Genomic DNA, 15,901 nt, shown 5'->3' with positions numbered 1-15,901 from the left:
ATTGTATCGCAGGTTTCTCACTACATTATTGTATCTTATGAAGGTGAAATCTAAATCTTCTCATCCATCTCTTATAAATTCTTCATCACATCGATTCTTTTGATGTATGTTCAACAACACATAACTGATATAAAGTGATGAGATTTTTGGATCTGATGGAGATCGATCATTTTTAATAAAGGGGGAAGTCAACAATCCATATCCAGTCTATATATATTGTGTCTATTTTATATTTGTTGTTAGTTGTTCGGTACAATGTTACTATTGGGGCTAACTTTGTGGAATGAATGGTTGGATATATACATTTTTCAAAAGAAAAATAAATTATAATCAACAATCATTTAATGTGTCCAAAATATTGCAGGGTTTGAGGAGGTAAGAATAATGAATAAGGACACATGTCATTCTCATATAAAAAGAGTACCTAAGTAGATATATTTGGCTTTGCGTTGGGTGCTATGACGTGGCATTGACGAAATTATTTAAGCAAGAGTTTATCCACATCTTTGATGGGTCCCATATCTTACCAATAATATTTGTTTTTTTTTCAAAATCTTTGGTTTCTCCCCTTCACTCTTATCCACTGCGATGACTCGGCTTAATCCGAAAACTTGACTTGCCTCCAAATAAATTAATTAATTTGTTACATCATGTTTGTTTCGAGGTTTAAATTTAGTTTATTTATTCGTTTATCATGTTAAGCAACTCATAATGCCTAATTAACCCTTTTTTTAATTATTATTTATGATGCTTAAAATGAATTAAAAGTCTATGAAAGCTTAATCAAGAAACAAGAGATTGACATTGATGGGGTTTAATAAAAATTAAAAATAAAATTAGCTAGGCAGCAGTGTGTGATGTTGCAAGCTTAGCTAGGGGACCAACAGCAATGGAGTTAACATATGTGCAAGGCTCGGTTTTTGGTGAGTCCCAGCGCTGGTCGTTGAAGTTGTCATTTTTGTCAGGTCCACCAAGTATAGCACCAGTAAGTTCATTAGGGTTTGGTTCATTCTTTCTGAACCACTGGGTGAAGCTCATGCCGCAGTTTACCACTGTATCAGGTGCTAGTACTGGGACTGAAGCTCCTCTGTGGTGCGCTTGTGTTGGTGGATTCTTCCCAAACCCCACCATGTAGGATCTCCCTTCTGGGTTTGCTCCCAATCAGTAGTCAATCTGTCAAAATACATAACCGATCATCAATAATCATTTTCTCAAGTTAACAATGCACATTCTGTCTTTGTAAATCTCAACCAGGCCCCGGGGGGGGGGGGGGGGGGGGTATTACTATTTACCTGTTGCCTAGCAAAGCCAAAGAGGTGGGTTGAGTGGAATTCTTTGTTTCCACAAGTGAGCTTTTGGTTGTGTTTGGCAAGCAAATCACTATAGACTGTGAACAAAAATGCTGTGCTTGTAACATATTGAGTGTTGGCTCCATCTCTAAAGTGAACCATACCACCTGAAAAATAACAACAAAACAAAATCATATATATATTGATCCCATAATAAAATTCAGAAAATCCCCGTATTTTTTGTCCTAACTATCTCAAATGCTGAAATTGTGATGCATCCATCTCAATAATTGGGATAACTGGTAAAAAAATATTGGGATCCTTAAGACTGCTCCATAAATATTTATGGCAATATGTATCAGAAGCTAAAAGAGAGAAGTAGTGACCTTGGGTGACGTGAATTTGGTGGTAAGGGCTATCAGGATGAACTGAGCAGAAATAGCTTTCAGCTTGGGTCTTGAAAGTCTGTAAATTCTCCTGTCCTTCAAAGTTGAGTTGAAGTTTCAAAAAAGAAAAGAACACAATTGGGTTCAAAAATCTATTCAGGAAAAAATGAATATACCATGCTTGTCTTATAGAGATCGATTTTTCAACAGACCTTAGACAGAAGTACTTGTACTCCAGCATATTTAAGGTCCCAGCTAAACTCAGCCACATTAGCACTAATAGATTCTTCAAGAATGTACTTCATATAGACAGGCCTCCTCGTTGCGTAGTATAGCCATGTCGCTGCCCACAGTAATTCGTCCTACAATTCCATCCGTCACAAACTTTAAGTTTTTTAACAGGACTAGTCTCATTGGATACAATAATATTAAGTTACTGAGAGAGACAGATTACTTATTACATTGTAGCCAGAGTAGGAGCAGTAGAATGGGCATTCTCCATCATAAGTTCCCTTATGCGCCTTGGCGAATTGGAAAAGCTGCAAATAAATTATACCCAAGTCAATTGGTTCATTGTTATGCATGAAACGGTTTAGAGTTTAAGTTCTTAGGTTGGGTGAATCTTTTTGTCTTTTATATATTGCCCTTAACAGAAACATACTAGTTTGGCTTTATTGAGAAGACGACGAGAATAAGCGCGATCGACGCCTCTAAAGACGATGGAAGAAGCAGCCATTGCAGCTGAAGTTTCTGCTGCAATTTCAGTACCAGGAGTATTCTCATCAATCTGCTTAACAGTTCTTGGTGTCTGCATGTTTTCTGGTCTTACCCAACATTGATGATCCAGAGCTGGGTCTCCCACCTTCACATAATCACAAAAACTAAGTTTCTCCAAAACAAATAGGATTTGAAAGTGTGTTAAAAAAATCAAAATCTGTATGTAAATTAACCATATGATTGTTATTACCTCTACATACAATCTGTTTTTCCTAGAACTGCATTTCAGAAAGTAATCTGTACCCCATCTAATTCCGGCATGAACATTTTCAAGCTCCCCTGCTGCTTGTAGCTCGTTATGATAAAAGAGTGCAGACCATGCTAGAGTTGTAACTGTGAAAGCCATTGGTAGTCCATACTTGACATTATCTCCTGCATCATAGTATCCCCCAACAAGGTCCACCTACACAAAATTTTAAATCCAACATTATGAACAATGCCTTCACACAATCATCAATACACCCATGAAAGAAAATCCATATACAAAGTTAGAAACATCCATGTAAAAGAGGAGCACTTGCATTTGCAAGTTTTCCATCATCGAGGGCGGAATCTCCTCTCCATTTGGGCCTATGATTGGGAGGGAGTTTACCAGATCTTTGTGCCTCTAAGAAAATGATGGACTTGGTAAGGGCGTCCTTGTAATCAAAATGACCATTAACAGCCACCAGGAGTCCTTGAAACAAAGCAAGCCAAGCCACTACAATGGCAGCCGTGAATGCTCTTCCAGAGGTACCCATTGCCCTCTCCAAAGGCAATCAAACCAGAGAACAAAATTAAAATTTCAGAGAGAGGCTTTTTTGGGTTTGAAGTTAGTTTCTAATTAATGGAGGGAAAGCTTTAGGAAGAGTAGGTTATTAATGGAGAATTGGTTAAGCACCGTACATGAGTTGGAAGGGCGAGAGACGTGGAGGGGGACGTGGGGTTGGACTTCATACAAAGTTTTTTTACTTACTTTTAATATCCCTATTTTAGTTTTTGTTATTTACATATTCATAGCATTGATTTTACCATATTTATAACGATGGTTAAGATTTTGAGTACTCCAGATTTCTGGGGCTCTGTGAAATCTGGACCATTCAATTTACCCCTATATTTTTTTTTTGGGTATTTTTTGGCCTACAAAAACCACATTACTCCCTTTATATCATTCTAACATACTTAAACAATGATACTTTGAAGAGCTTAAAGTTTTCCTTGGGTGATTACCCTGCCTAGTGCTTACTAATAACATTATAATGCATGTCTTTCCCTTTCAATCCGCTAATATATTCTTTCTTAAATTGACAATTTCCTTTTCTACAAGTGATAGGAGTTTCATAGCCTAAATGCCTAATCACTACTGAGTACAACACACTCTCTCTTTGATCTCTACAAATAGCTGTCTCTTCATCCTTCCTTTTCGGCCAACAAAAACAAGGCATGCTTAGATGTGAGTGAATACAGAACTGTATTATTGATATTTTGAATGAGTACAGAACTGTAATCTGTTCTTCAATCTATGCGTATATTCAATAGGGATGGCTGTTTAAAACATTCCAATAATGCCATCCCAAAAAAAACACTATTAAGTTAGTGCTAATCTAATTGAATCAGAATAGAACTATCCTAACATAAAATCACCTAGTGCATCCATTGATTATCTGGGTTTGTTAAAATCAGCTGCATCCAAATCTCTTACGGAGCAATCACAGCAAGCTTAACACGATAGGCAACTCAAAATATTGTCCAAGGGATCACTTCAGACATTTAGATAGTATTTATCTCAGCACCGCCTAATAATATTAGCGACGTTCTTGCCAATCTCTTCTTTTGTCTGCTCAGATACAGGAACATCTCCAATGTACATGTCAAAGAATGCCCCTGAAAGTGATAAAATATTTAGAATTGAACCTTGAATCTCACCAATTTTTTATTCCCCCTTAATTTTCCAAGCAACTACTTTTCTAAACCATTGACTCATCCTATAACTAGACTCTGGTCATTTAAACAAGTTATTGATCAAAAAAGGGAAAGAGTACTTACTACACAAATCCTTGCTTCGGACAGCTCCAATTTGATTACCTCCAACTGCACAAATAAAATTTTCATCAAGTCTGGATATCAAGGTAGAAGCAGCATCAATTGGAACACTTTTAGTCCTCATTCCATGTGAATCACAGTATATCAAAATTTTGAAGGCCACTTACTTTCAGTAATTAGTTGTCCATCAGCAGTTCGCCGGAAATCAATTGTTGTTCCCTGCACAGATTTCATCAAAGTTAACATAGCACCTTGATGCTCCAATACATAATAGAGAAGAGACACAAGTTGAAAGTACCGCAGGCAATGAAATGTCTTGCGTGAAGCAAGAACCAAATGTTCTCAGGCACTGATAATCGATGTCAGGATTCATCTGACAATTGAAAATTTCCAAGAGGGATTTAAATCAGTGAATTTTTTATTTAAATTCCAGCAGAAAATTTGAATGTGTATGTGTAAGTATCAGTGACAATAGATCCGAAATTCGATAATTTACCTTCACCAAACGAGCTCGGAGAGACTTCTCAAAAGCACTGCGTCATAAAATCAAATCACTCAGCCTACATATTCATTTTTAATTGCCAGTAATTCACAATTGACTTTGAAATGTAGCTCTAGCTAAATTTAAGCTTGTTTTAAAAAAGCCTACCGAAGTTTGACTAGGTTTAGTTAGTGTATAATAACTACATTACACTTGCGTGCCTCAGACCAACCTCAGCCTGGATCAATGAGCTACCAAAATAAGAAAAAAGAGTTTTGACTTTAGACCTATTTCAGCAGATAGATACCCAATGAGTCTCAGTCCAAAATGAGATCCAACCGTCAAACATTATCTCAACTAAACCATTATGACCTACGTATCCATTACACAAGGGACTTAGTTGTCCTAACATCTCCGGTGAGCACTAAGTTGCATGTTGAGCACAGAGTAGACTGACCGTTTAAGGAAAGAGGCCTCGAACTCAAGACATTCTATGAGACCATAGTTTATAAACATTAAACAAGTAACGTCACGTGTCATTCCACTGTCTTGCAGAAACCAGAGAAAGAAAATAAATTTGGCAGACAAATTCCAGGAGTATAACTCACTAACGGTATTGACTTTCATCCCATTGCAATTAATTACAAACCGAACAGTCATGTTGATGTCCTCCCTGCAGCAAAAAAGCCACACAATCATAGCAAAAAGTAGATCATTTAAAGAATGCACTCGTCAGTAAACAACTTTTAATGTGTCGAGAGCTGCTTAGAAATAGTCAGTTGGTTAACAAAAGCAGCAATGTTTAGCTAGTGCCAATCATATTTTCTCATCTTATTTTGCACTAGAGCACTAGAATTAAACTCTTCTTCTGATAATTAAAACACAAAATTTTCCCAGGAAACTTGTCCACTGCACCTTTCTTCATATGCAGTGGACAAGTTCAAATGGGAATGTTAAAGTATATACATTGACTTTTGATCTTATACCTGAGAAGATCCTGATAAAAATCAGAGCTTTTGTTCAGTTCGCTTAGCTGTAGAGAAGTATACTTGGGGCCCAATTTCTCACATACAGAATGAGGATGAACATCTATGATAAGAAAAGGATATAAGTACTACAAACTTGGATGAAGAAGATGATGAAGAGCTAAACACTAAACATTCTCATGAAATTAAGAAGAAGGATACTTACAAAAACCAAATGCATAAACCTTCAGTGATTTAATTTTGATTATTTTCATAGTTCTTGATCCAGTTCCAACAAGGACCTGAAATGCATAAACTAACTATTTGTCTGAAGCAGAAAAGGTAAGCAAGGGAACAGATGCATAAATTCTCTTTGGCTGCACAATGCCAAGAAGCAGCCAAACATGGGGTTTGCTACCCGAGATGGCAATCTTAGAATACGAGAAGCACGCACTAGTACATTACTTAGTGAAACAGAAAGAAAAGAGTTGCAACTAGCAACGGTAAAAAACTCTAAAGAACTATTAATTTGTGCTAATCGACCAGTGCTTTACATTCTGAATCTTTGAAATCTGTTGTTCTGGTAGCTGACCCTAAAAGAAGAGGAGCAGTAATCCAAAAAAAATTCATATTTGAAAAATAACCCCAATAAACCACTATAAAACGCTCGTGATTTCACTGGTTCACAAATGACCTAAGATACCTGCTGACTTATAACCTAGAACTTTGGTTATATCTATTAAATTCGATCATCAAATCAGATTAAGCATCTGGTAGGCATTCTACAAAAAACTTAAATAGAACTGCAACTGAAGATAATAATAAATCGAACTTTCACTTTCAGTTTAATTTTAAGGAAAATAGCACCTAGCAGATGCTATGGAAATTGCTTGCCAGAATATGTCCAAAAGTGTATAAAACTTTAAAAGCCGATAGTATAGTAATTGCATACAGATGGAGATACATAATGAACATTGATGATATCATAGAATTATTGAAGGTAGAAATTTTACAAGAACAACATGGCATTGTATGCTGAAGGTCTACCTCAGAGGATAAACTGGAACGGTTTTCTTCAGCCAAGAGGTCATCCAAAATCATAGGAAACTCAATGCCTGTTCGGGGTTCAACTGTATGTCTTGCCCAGTTTACTTCGGGGAAAGATAGACTAGCACATCTACCATTCTCAACATCACATGCCCTTTGATCGAAGGATCCGGGAATTTGTACATCAGTATCTTGGAGTGGAACTGCTAACACCTTTGAAGTTCTGATGGCCATAAACAAGTAATCAAGGTGCAGATGTAATGATGCCAAAATAAACAAAGTGAAACAGAAGAAAGCAGAGTGTTCTTTGATCAGCTTATCTCATAGAAAAAGTAAATGACTTACAAGTGTTCCAATGGTGATACCAGAGTAGACGCCAATGAGAGTATGGAGAAGGATTGAAGCATTTCAACTTCTCTGTTAAGAAGTTTGATAATGAAACCTGAAATCTTGTCAAAAATCCCTGAAGTAGGTGATTTTCGTTTCAATCCATAACCAAAGTTGTTCCTAGTTTTATGCTCAATAGAACTGATGTGTCTAACTTGTGTAGAAGATCTATAGCTTCCAGGTTCTGAACCATTAATATTTCCAGATATTCTCTGGCACAAATTTGTAGTAGACATACTAGACACGAAACAAAGCAAAGCACCAGCTAACTGTGACATGCACCCAAAAGCTTCTTGAAGAGCCTGACTTCCATGAGCATGCAAATATCCAGCTTGTCGTAAAGAATGATAAAAAAAAGCACTAAACTGGGAAAGAAAATGATCCCCACCACTATGAGACAAAAATGGATCCGTGGGCAAGATAGAAGAAGACCCTCCATCTAGATCCATGAAAAACCACCAATTATTCCGCATTGTACTTTCATATCAAATGCTGGATTTCAGATGGCTCTACCTGTTAATAAACAACACAAGTTTAATTTAACTATCCATCACAGCAGCAGATCAACTGCATAAGCATTTAACCAGCACCAGATCATTTTACCATCACAACGAGGATCCAATCATAAACAATAATAGTACCACAGGACAGGACAAGAGAACGTCCTATGCAAATTTCAATTGACTCTGATGAATAAATACTAAAAATTTCCAAACTTTTCAACTTCGTGAGTCTTTTAGGGATAGTGATATAGGATTTTTTTTTAGCAGAATATTTATTAAACATGATCATCAATGCATAAAAAAGATGAGACACTGGCAAGATGAAGTCTTCACCGGTAAAAAGAAGTCATCACGGCTAACTCAATCATAAAAAATAAAATAAAATAAAAAGTCTACATACGATTGCAATACATCTAGAGATGAGTCCCAAAGATCACATAAACCATACCTCCAAGGAAACAACACTGGTGTCAATCTGATCTTAGAGCGCTTCACAGCAGCAACGTAAATACAACGAAATTCACACAGACCCTGACACTTAGCAGGGAAAAAAAATTAAATACAAACGTCGCATTAGCAACACAAAAGGAACAGCAGAGGGAAAATCGGAAATAACGCGAAAAAAGGGAGGCGCTAGCAAAGATGTTGGGAAAAACAACCTTTTAAGCACTTCGTCGCTTTTCCAGAACCTTTTTCTTTCATTCTTTGCTTTTTTTTCTCGAGAAACAAACAGAATGTCATCAAAAGAAATCTCAAACGCAATCGAGAACACAAGGGATACAACGTAATTACGCAGTTTGAAGAGTGGTTTGGTTTGCCCAACTATTTTGGGGACTCCATACCCAATGTTGTTTACGGCCGTCCTCTTTCATCCTTTCCACGCCAACCGTTGAACGTGATCAATTTAGTACTAGGCAAGTCGCAAAATTGGGAGCTTTTTATTTTTTTTAAGTGACAGTTTTATTAGATTTTCCGGACAAGATTGGTGCCTACGCTACGATACAATATTGACAGACAGTAGACGACACAAATACATCCAAACAGAGGCAACCGACCACCGTCTGTTTCTATTTTCCAAATTGGATGCACCCGACAGAGACTTGTGTGGTTCCCGTTCGCTTGTGTGTTATGGACCGGTTTTGGTGTTTGGTAGGCATGGTATGATTTCTGGACCCACCCATTTACCGAAAAGGCTCAAGCCCAACCATCACATTTTGTGATCTCTGAGTGAGTTTTAAATTCAAGATGATCACTCCGTACACGCAAGGAGCCATCAATTCAGTCATAAACTGAAGCTTATTGCACAAGTAAAACTAGACCAAGGCACTACTCTCAGGAAACAAACCCGTGTCATCAGCCCTTGACTCACTCAGGTAACCCAAGAAATTATGTCTCACTGACTCAAACACCCAACCTGAGGTATAGGCTAATGCCAAGTTGTTAACGTTTTAACATTGGAAGTATTCGCTCTTTCATTGTCATTACCACCACCGTCCGCGCAGAACACCACAAGCTGCACGCACCCCTTTCAATGACAATGGCCCTCTTAGAAAGTTCATGAAGGAGACTAGTTCAATTCTAGACTACACAAGGCAATAATAGATATTTAAACAAAAGACAAAAATCTGTAATGGATAGATAGAAAGAATATAAGCTTACTTTTACAGGTTTAATTGGTCTGTTCCCCACACTGAAAGGAAAACACAATAACCACTGGATTTTCCCAGCACACAAATAATCAGTCAACAAAAATCAAGGGGTGGGGGAAAGAATCAATTTCTTCCAATCATGACTAAAAACAAATGGAAATCCAAAATTTAAAGATTGTGAATATGTGGTGTGCTAGCAGCAGTCAACAGATGGGCACTCAGTTCCAGCTCTAATGCGCAAAAACTGATCAAGTTCTTCAAATTATGAACATTGTTATTGTTACCAGAAGCAGTCACAGTAAGCCAGCCTCGAACAGATTTCTCCGTCGTAAAGTCTCATCCACGAGCTTGAACGTCTTCTTCACAAGTTTTGGGTCAAGTGCAGTGGTTCTATAGATCTTAAAGACCCTGTCCACATGATCAGGCGTAGTGCTCTGATAATATAACTCTTCGAATTTCTTCTTGACAAACCTGAAGTGAGAAATTTGGAATAAGGGATTGTTATTTGAGCATAGGCAGCTGTTAGTGACCAAAACCATCCTGCATTTGCCTCTTCCAAAAGACCGGGCTAGGAAGACATAGAACTTACTCGTACGCATGCTCAATCTCTTGCTTTCCTGTTGAAACTGGCTGGTAATCTTTGAACCATTCACAAACATTTAGCGGCACCTGCGCAATGTATATATAACATCAGAGATCCAATCCACAGCTAGTTCTTGAGTGAAAAATATATGTCTGGCTGTTTTACGAAGTCGTACTTTTAGAACCTTCTTTTCAAATACATCAAACTTGTTCAGAAACAGCATGAAAGATGTTTTCTGCACAAAAGAATCCAAGCAGAAATTCAGAGGAATATGAAGTGTACAAATTATTAAGCTTACCATGTAACATATTATTGAAAAAGGAAAAAACGAAAGATTATGATTAGAGTACAAAAGAAATAGTAAACATCATTCACAGATGCATATTCACACAAACAGGTGCGCAAACGGATAAACCGCAAAAGAGGCAGAGGAATAAAAACCTCGAAACATGGTTGCTTGAGAACCCAATCAAAGAGTTCTTTCGTCTCCATCAGTCTGTTCTTGTTTTCATCCTCAAACAAAGTTTGATCATATCTGAAACATACAATTTTCATGTTAAAGCATGTTCCACTTGGCCACATATAGGTACAGTAACCTTGACACGAGGGTGTGTGATTTAGGATAATTAAGTCCAATCCAGCAACAGAATGCCCCACATCCCCTCCATTTTTGTTTTTGTTGTTGCATCAAACAAAGGAGTACTATAATGGATTTCCTTGACAGAAAGAAGGGAGGCTTATAATAGAAACAACTGCACAAAGCTATGATAGTTCGTATTTTAAAGCACAATACTCTTCAACTGTAGCAAATAATTGAGCTCTGACTTATGTACTGTGAACAAATGGGTTCCTAATAACAGTTATCCAGGAGAGGTTAGACATTCAAAAGAAATGACAAATCAAATTGATATCTCAATTGAAAACCATGTTTAGTTGATGGCAAAATCCATAGTCAGGACATGGTTAAATATAAACTCAATGGAAAATACGAAATTTTTTTAAAAATAAGGCTCAATTGACAAATGACAAGATGACAAAATCCTGTAATAGATGAACAAAGGTGATGACAGTCTTACTCGCTGATAGCAACACAAAATATTACAGCTGAAACTCCTTCAAATAGATGGATCCATTTTCTTCTCTCATTTCTTTGGCCTCCAACATCAAATAGTCTATACACCTCACCACTCTTCTTATTCTCTCCCACTGGGCTGAGAAAAAAAAACATTTATTCAATTTACATAATTGACTAAGCACAAGAAGAACTGGTCACCCAAAATGCTAAATTAAAGATTGTGTTAACTGATACTTGGTCCCAAACAGGACAGGATACCAAAGAGGATTCACTTCAACAAAGTAAGAAACTACATGTATGCAGTTCATGACCAATATAGAGAATAGAGATTATAACCCTTGTAAGACCACCTACTAAGGTACAGCAAGCAATCTCCCAATCATCTACTATAGGCTCATAGAGTAACAAAAGCTACAGTGGCGTGTAGTAAGACAATCAGACACGTGTCATGCAACAAAACTTGGCCCCAGTAAAATTCAAATATAATGACCTTCAACTGAAGCAACATTAAAGGTGGGAAGATGGGCATGGTCAAATGGAAATGATAAAACTAAATCCAAATCATTAAGTCACTGTACATTTGAAATAAATCAGTCACCTGAACTGGATCTCTACAACGCCGGTTGTACGAACCCTTGCATAGAGAACATCGTCCTGGTACACCAACATACAATGAGAAGCTGGTGGAAGCAGCTATGAACTTAACAAGTTCCAATGGAATGTTTTGGAATTTCAGATGCAGTAAGTAAAATACCGTATAATATATGGTACATACGCAGATATGGTACCAAAACAGCATATACAAAATTTAGAGAACAAATCGGTATACTTGTATCCACATCCTAAAGGATATGTTGCAGACACCATGTAACAATTGTCACAGCCACTATTGTGGAGTGAGTGTGCCAACTGTCTACAATTGCATTGATATAATCACTTGCTGCTGCTAAAAATATGACTAATTTTTAATACCTTTGTAGGAACATAATTTGCTTCTGACAATCTTTGCAAATTTTCCATAAAGTAATTGGCACAATCTGGAACTTGTAGTTCACTACCACGAGCATAAGTTTCCTACAAGCATTGGGATAACCGAATAGTGAATGCTTCTTATAGAATACACCATAGCAGTAGAACTTCAATAACTTGTCACAAATACCAGAACACAGAATAGAAAGCAATTGAACAAATATGCAATCAGCATGTTTATCTTCTTGATGACCAGCTACCTGAATTGCAGTATCGCTCCATATAGCTTCAATTTCCTGAGCAAGCTCTTTAGTGAGATGTGGATAATCCAACCTACCTCCCACTTCTGATAATTTCTCTCCGATTTCCTGATACATAGATTGAAACTTTATTGCCTTTGCAAGAAGTAGCCAGAGTGCAAGATTAAGCAAGTAAAGGAAAGAAAGAAATGCCCACCAGCTGAATCAAAACACAGAACCTCATGCAAGCAATGAATTAGACAGTGAAATGAGTTCAAACCTCATTTTCTTTGGATATAGAATATTTTGAGGAATCTGATTCACTTAGAGCGAATTCCTTTGACCCGTCATACAATAACTGTTCAAACACATTGCGTGCACCATGAGTATAAGAGTTAAAGAACCATCTCAAGCTTCTCTTAAGTAGAGGTGTGACATGACTGATCTTCTTTCAAAATTCACAACTTCATCATCAACGGATGAAATTAGTTTGTTCTCTTAATTTTTGCAAAAAAGGAAATAACCAACACACCGTTTCAAGTATTGCATACTTTTATAGTCTGATACACATTGGCGTGAATGACTGAGATATAGCTCTTCAGCTCAGCCTCATCAAAGCCAGTTTGGAACAAAAATTTTATCTGCATAAAAACCATTCATGTAGAGTGAACATGTTAGAGCTATCAATAGAATGGTAGTGCAATCTAATCAAGAGACTAAAACTGTAACAGACCTGCTTAAATATTGTGGACTTTCCAGACTCTCCAGCACCTTGACAACAAAAGATTGATCATGTCATCTTTAAAGCAGTCCAAATGGGAGAAAAAGACAGAATAAAAAAATGATAACATCCAAGCTTATGGACTAGATAAAATAAAGGCATTGCAAAACCAAAACCTTAAAAAAAATTGAAAATTAGTGATGCGTGCATTCTTTTCGAAGGTAAACAATAGGAAATAATAAATTCCTTTTAAGATGACAAGCTTGACCAGGTACCTCAGTCCACAAGAAATAGTACAGAATCTATAATAAAACGTGGCAAGATATTGCAACCAATTCATTATTGTTTTTCCCAAAAATTGGAGAGGCAAGGCACATCCATGGAAATAATGCATAATGATAACTTAGTAAACTACACGCAAGTTTACCATGGTTCATCATTGTTTCACCCATTAATCTACGTGCAACCTTGACAAACTTCAACTACCATGTCCATACATCAGAATAAATGCTAAACAGATTAAGGAATCAGGGAAATTTCTCCAACAAGTACCAAGTAGTAGAAGTTTCTGAATGTGTTTTTCAGCCTTTGTCTCTTGTTCAATTCGCCTTTCAATTTCTGTAGTCTGGAAATGCACACATTAGCATTCAGATGACACATAAAGATCAGTAATAAATGAGAAAATAACACCCAAAAACAAAGCATCGTCACAGATTATATGACATATTGCTCCAACAACACTTGGTAAAAGGATTTTGTCAAGAATAATTTACCTGCGCATTCTCTTCAGTATCAGCATTATTGTAACGACGGTTTTTGCTGCAGAGTAAACCCATATTTTGAACTATAACGGACAGCATAGAAAACAAACTAATCAAACTGTACCAGGTGTCACTTGATTCTTCAGTTTCCTTCTACAATGCTCACTCATGATGCAGTAAAACCGACCTGGCTGCAGAACAGCAAAACAAGTAACAAATAACAAGCATTGTTAATGTATGAACAAGAATGACAAGCTGGAAGCATGTTCAACAGAGAACAGCTTAACCTGAATTACCAATCTAATTCAAGAAAATACTGATATCCCAATCTACAACTTGTAAGACCATCACTTAAGTGGTATCAGAGAACGAGAATGAAGTTATAGTGATGTAACAAGGTTGTGAAGCGTGCACAAGATGATTTAGAACAAAACGGTATGTGGGTTCGTATGAATAGAGAAATACAAAGAAGATTGCCAATATATCATGGAGACTGTTCTATAAATATCTGGACACAGAGTATCCACTCCCCTTAATAAATTTTGAAACACTCACGTACAAAACCTTAGCAGAGTGCGAATAAACCCAAAAAAAGGCCAAAATGAAAAAAGAAAAATGGAACAGTTAAACAAATAAATAAAAAGCTGAAACCTTCTGATCTATCAAAGTAAGAGCGGTACAATACAACAACACTCGTCAGCAAAATTGAAGCAAAGCATCAAGAAGAGCATTGAACAGAAAAAGCAAAAAGAAAAGAAGAGATCCGTATAGATGAAAGGACATTAAAGCAAAGGAAAGATACCTGATGTTCTGATGTCGAAGGGAACCCCGAACCCTCCTTGGAAATGGAGTTGGAGAAGATGCCACTGGATTTGGCGGATTTGCTTAAGGCAGTGTTAATACAATAATTAACTAGCAACTCTCCTGTTTAATGAATCTAATGTTGTTAAAGCTATCTGGTACTGATATTAACTGATGCGTTTACACAATAAATATATGTTTCTATATATATAGAGAGAGAGAGAAGAAGGGTAGAGGAGTTGTCTGAATCTGGAGAGAGAAAAGCGCCGAAAGCTGCAAAGGGCGTATTTCTTCGCTGGTTTTTCTTCAGTCAAAGCTACGAAAAGATGGACCCAGAAAAAGAAAATCTTATTTTGTATTTGTGTGTGAATATACAGTAATGTCCTTGGGATAATAAAATACAATACATATAGACTGACCCCCACCAACCTTTTCTGTTCTTCCTTTATTTTAAACATTCATTGATTATTCAAAGTTGAATGTGGAATCAGACTGTTCTTCTCTGTCAATGAGTCTGGAATCATCTTCCGGTTCCCCCCCCCCCCCCATTCGACAAACTGACAAAGGACCCATAAGGACATGTACTTCCAGGGGAAAAAAAAAGATTAAAAATAAGAACAAATGGGATGGGATGGAGCTGCCCTGTAATTGTCAAGCATATTTGTCTAGGCTCGGGCAAAGTTCAAACCTGAGATTAGCCTCTGCATTTCAAGCTCTGAGTCTGATAATGTCTTACTTAGAATCTCTATAATATCTCGGTAAAATTGGAGCTTCTATACAAGTACTCAACAAGGCTAAGGCTCCTGTAGCAGTCAAATATTGCAGAGGCAGGCTTCTTCAGTTCAGATCACAGGAGGGCTGGGCAGTGTTACATCTGGTGATACTGTGTTTTTGTTTTGTTTTACTGGTCCGAACAGTCATTGAAGGGTCATGTTGTGTCGGATTCTCGGCCATGTTATGCTTAGTGGGTGGTCTTCGAGTGGATGTGGGTAGAAATCGAGATTCAAATATGGATTCATTTTGAACTGAAAATGAAATTCAATTACAACGACAGATACAGATTTCAACAAATAACAAGTTGAATTATATTTAGGTTGCTTAACGATAAGGACAAATGAAGCAATCTAGATCTTTGGACTTTGAGGAGGAGACGCATCAATGACGCAGAAAGTTCTTCAGTGGACGTCGCTGGTTAGAGTGCTAGTCTTTGTTAATGGGAGGTCACGGGTTAGAACTTAGAATCCCA

The 15,901-nt window shown here is 37.1% G+C and overlaps 3 protein-coding genes across 6 annotated transcripts; all 3 read right to left on the bottom strand.

The window, feature by feature from the left end:
- Nucleotides 1–779: 779 nt before the first annotated feature.
- Nucleotides 780–3,736, bottom strand: LOC120005152 (endoglucanase 16-like). Of its 2 annotated transcripts, none has more exons than XM_038854637.1 (8): nt 2,974–3,736; nt 2,643–2,855; nt 2,337–2,537; nt 2,137–2,214; nt 1,888–2,037; nt 1,676–1,784; nt 1,293–1,456; nt 780–1,173 (listed from the first exon to the last, which is right to left on the bottom strand). In XM_038854637.1, the coding sequence occupies exons 1-8, from the start codon at nt 3,190–3,192 to the stop codon at nt 1,162–1,164; spliced, it is 1,146 nt and encodes a 381-aa protein (XP_038710565.1). In that variant the 5' UTR covers nt 3,193–3,736; the 3' UTR covers nt 780–1,161. The 2 variants fall into 2 exon arrangements, with proteins under 2 accessions (XP_038710565.1, XP_038710564.1); XM_038854636.1 differs by having other exon boundaries at nt 1,676–1,771.
- LOC120005151 (fatty-acid-binding protein 2-like) lies at nt 2,730–9,313 on the bottom strand. 3 transcript variants are annotated; one of them, XM_038854635.1, is made up of 12 exons: nt 8,517–9,313; nt 8,306–8,388; nt 7,313–7,867; nt 6,968–7,190; nt 6,147–6,222; nt 5,942–6,044; nt 5,560–5,628; nt 4,971–5,007; nt 4,773–4,847; nt 4,642–4,693; nt 4,478–4,522; nt 2,730–2,855 (listed from the first exon to the last, which is right to left on the bottom strand). In XM_038854635.1, the coding sequence occupies exons 3-12, from the start codon at nt 7,825–7,827 to the stop codon at nt 2,830–2,832; spliced, it is 1,221 nt and encodes a 406-aa protein (XP_038710563.1). In that variant the 5' UTR covers nt 7,828–7,867; nt 8,306–8,388; nt 8,517–9,313; the 3' UTR covers nt 2,730–2,829. The 3 variants fall into 3 exon arrangements, with proteins under 3 accessions (XP_038710563.1, XP_038710561.1, XP_038710562.1); XM_038854633.1 differs by lacking the exon at nt 2,730–2,855 and adding an exon at nt 3,886–4,315; XM_038854634.1 differs by lacking the exons at nt 2,730–2,855; nt 5,560–5,628 and adding an exon at nt 3,886–4,315.
- Nucleotides 9,314–9,483: 170 nt separating this feature from the next.
- LOC120005153 (guanine nucleotide-binding protein alpha-1 subunit) lies at nt 9,484–14,879 on the bottom strand. Its single transcript, XM_038854638.1, has 14 exons — nt 14,657–14,879; nt 13,867–14,045; nt 13,646–13,718; nt 13,106–13,143; nt 12,924–13,013; nt 12,653–12,730; nt 12,394–12,501; nt 12,137–12,238; nt 11,763–11,818; nt 11,166–11,300; nt 10,531–10,624; nt 10,265–10,324; nt 10,096–10,175; nt 9,484–9,977 (listed from the first exon to the last, which is right to left on the bottom strand). Exons 2-14 carry the CDS (start codon nt 13,951–13,953, stop codon nt 9,800–9,802), a joined length of 1,179 nt encoding a protein of 392 aa, XP_038710566.1. The 5' UTR covers nt 13,954–14,045; nt 14,657–14,879; the 3' UTR covers nt 9,484–9,799.
- Nucleotides 14,880–15,901: the final 1,022 nt, after the last annotated feature.

Source organism: Tripterygium wilfordii, chromosome 9 (genome assembly GCF_013401445.1).
Source record: "Tripterygium wilfordii isolate XIE 37 chromosome 9, ASM1340144v1, whole genome shotgun sequence".
NCBI classification, from domain to species: domain Eukaryota; kingdom Viridiplantae; phylum Streptophyta; class Magnoliopsida; order Celastrales; family Celastraceae; genus Tripterygium; species Tripterygium wilfordii.
Note: the sequence above shows the minus strand (reverse complement) of the source record. Positions and strands in the feature narration are given on the sequence as shown.

What these genes read in the sequence shown, in the direction of transcription:
- LOC120005152 (XM_038854636.1), bottom strand. Translation starts at nt 3,192, where the DNA reads ATGGGTACCTCTGGAAGAGCATTCACGGCTGCCATTGTAGTGGCTTGG. An exon ending in GCTCCTACTCTGGCTACAAT is followed by an intron (nt 2,038 to 2,136) that starts GTAATAAGTAAT and finishes ATGGAATTGTAG; the next exon opens with GACGAATTACTGTGGGCAGC. An exon ending in CCAAATTCACGTCACCCAAG is followed by an intron (nt 1,457 to 1,675) that starts GTCACTACTTCT and finishes GTTATTTTTCAG; the next exon opens with GTGGTATGGTTCACTTTAGA.
- LOC120005151 (XM_038854633.1), bottom strand. Translation starts at nt 7,827, where the DNA reads ATGCGGAATAATTGGTGGTTTTTCATGGATCTAGATGGAGGGTCTTCT. An exon ending in GTATCACCATTGGAACACTT is followed by an intron (nt 7,191 to 7,312) that starts GTAAGTCATTTA and finishes TATGGCCATCAG; the next exon opens with AACTTCAAAGGTGTTAGCAG. An exon ending in GGTTTATGCATTTGGTTTTT is followed by an intron (nt 6,045 to 6,146) that starts GTAAGTATCCTT and finishes TTCTTATCATAG; the next exon opens with ATGTTCATCCTCATTCTGTA.
- LOC120005153 (XM_038854638.1), bottom strand. Translation starts at nt 13,953, where the DNA reads ATGCTGTCCGTTATAGTTCAAAATATGGGTTTACTCTGCAGCAAAAAC. An exon ending in CAAATTATGTTCCTACAAAG is followed by an intron (nt 11,819 to 12,136) that starts GTATTAAAAATT and finishes TTGGTGTACCAG; the next exon opens with GACGATGTTCTCTATGCAAG. An exon ending in TCAAGCAACCATGTTTCGAG is followed by an intron (nt 10,325 to 10,530) that starts GTTTTTATTCCT and finishes TCTTTTGTGCAG; the next exon opens with AAAACATCTTTCATGCTGTT.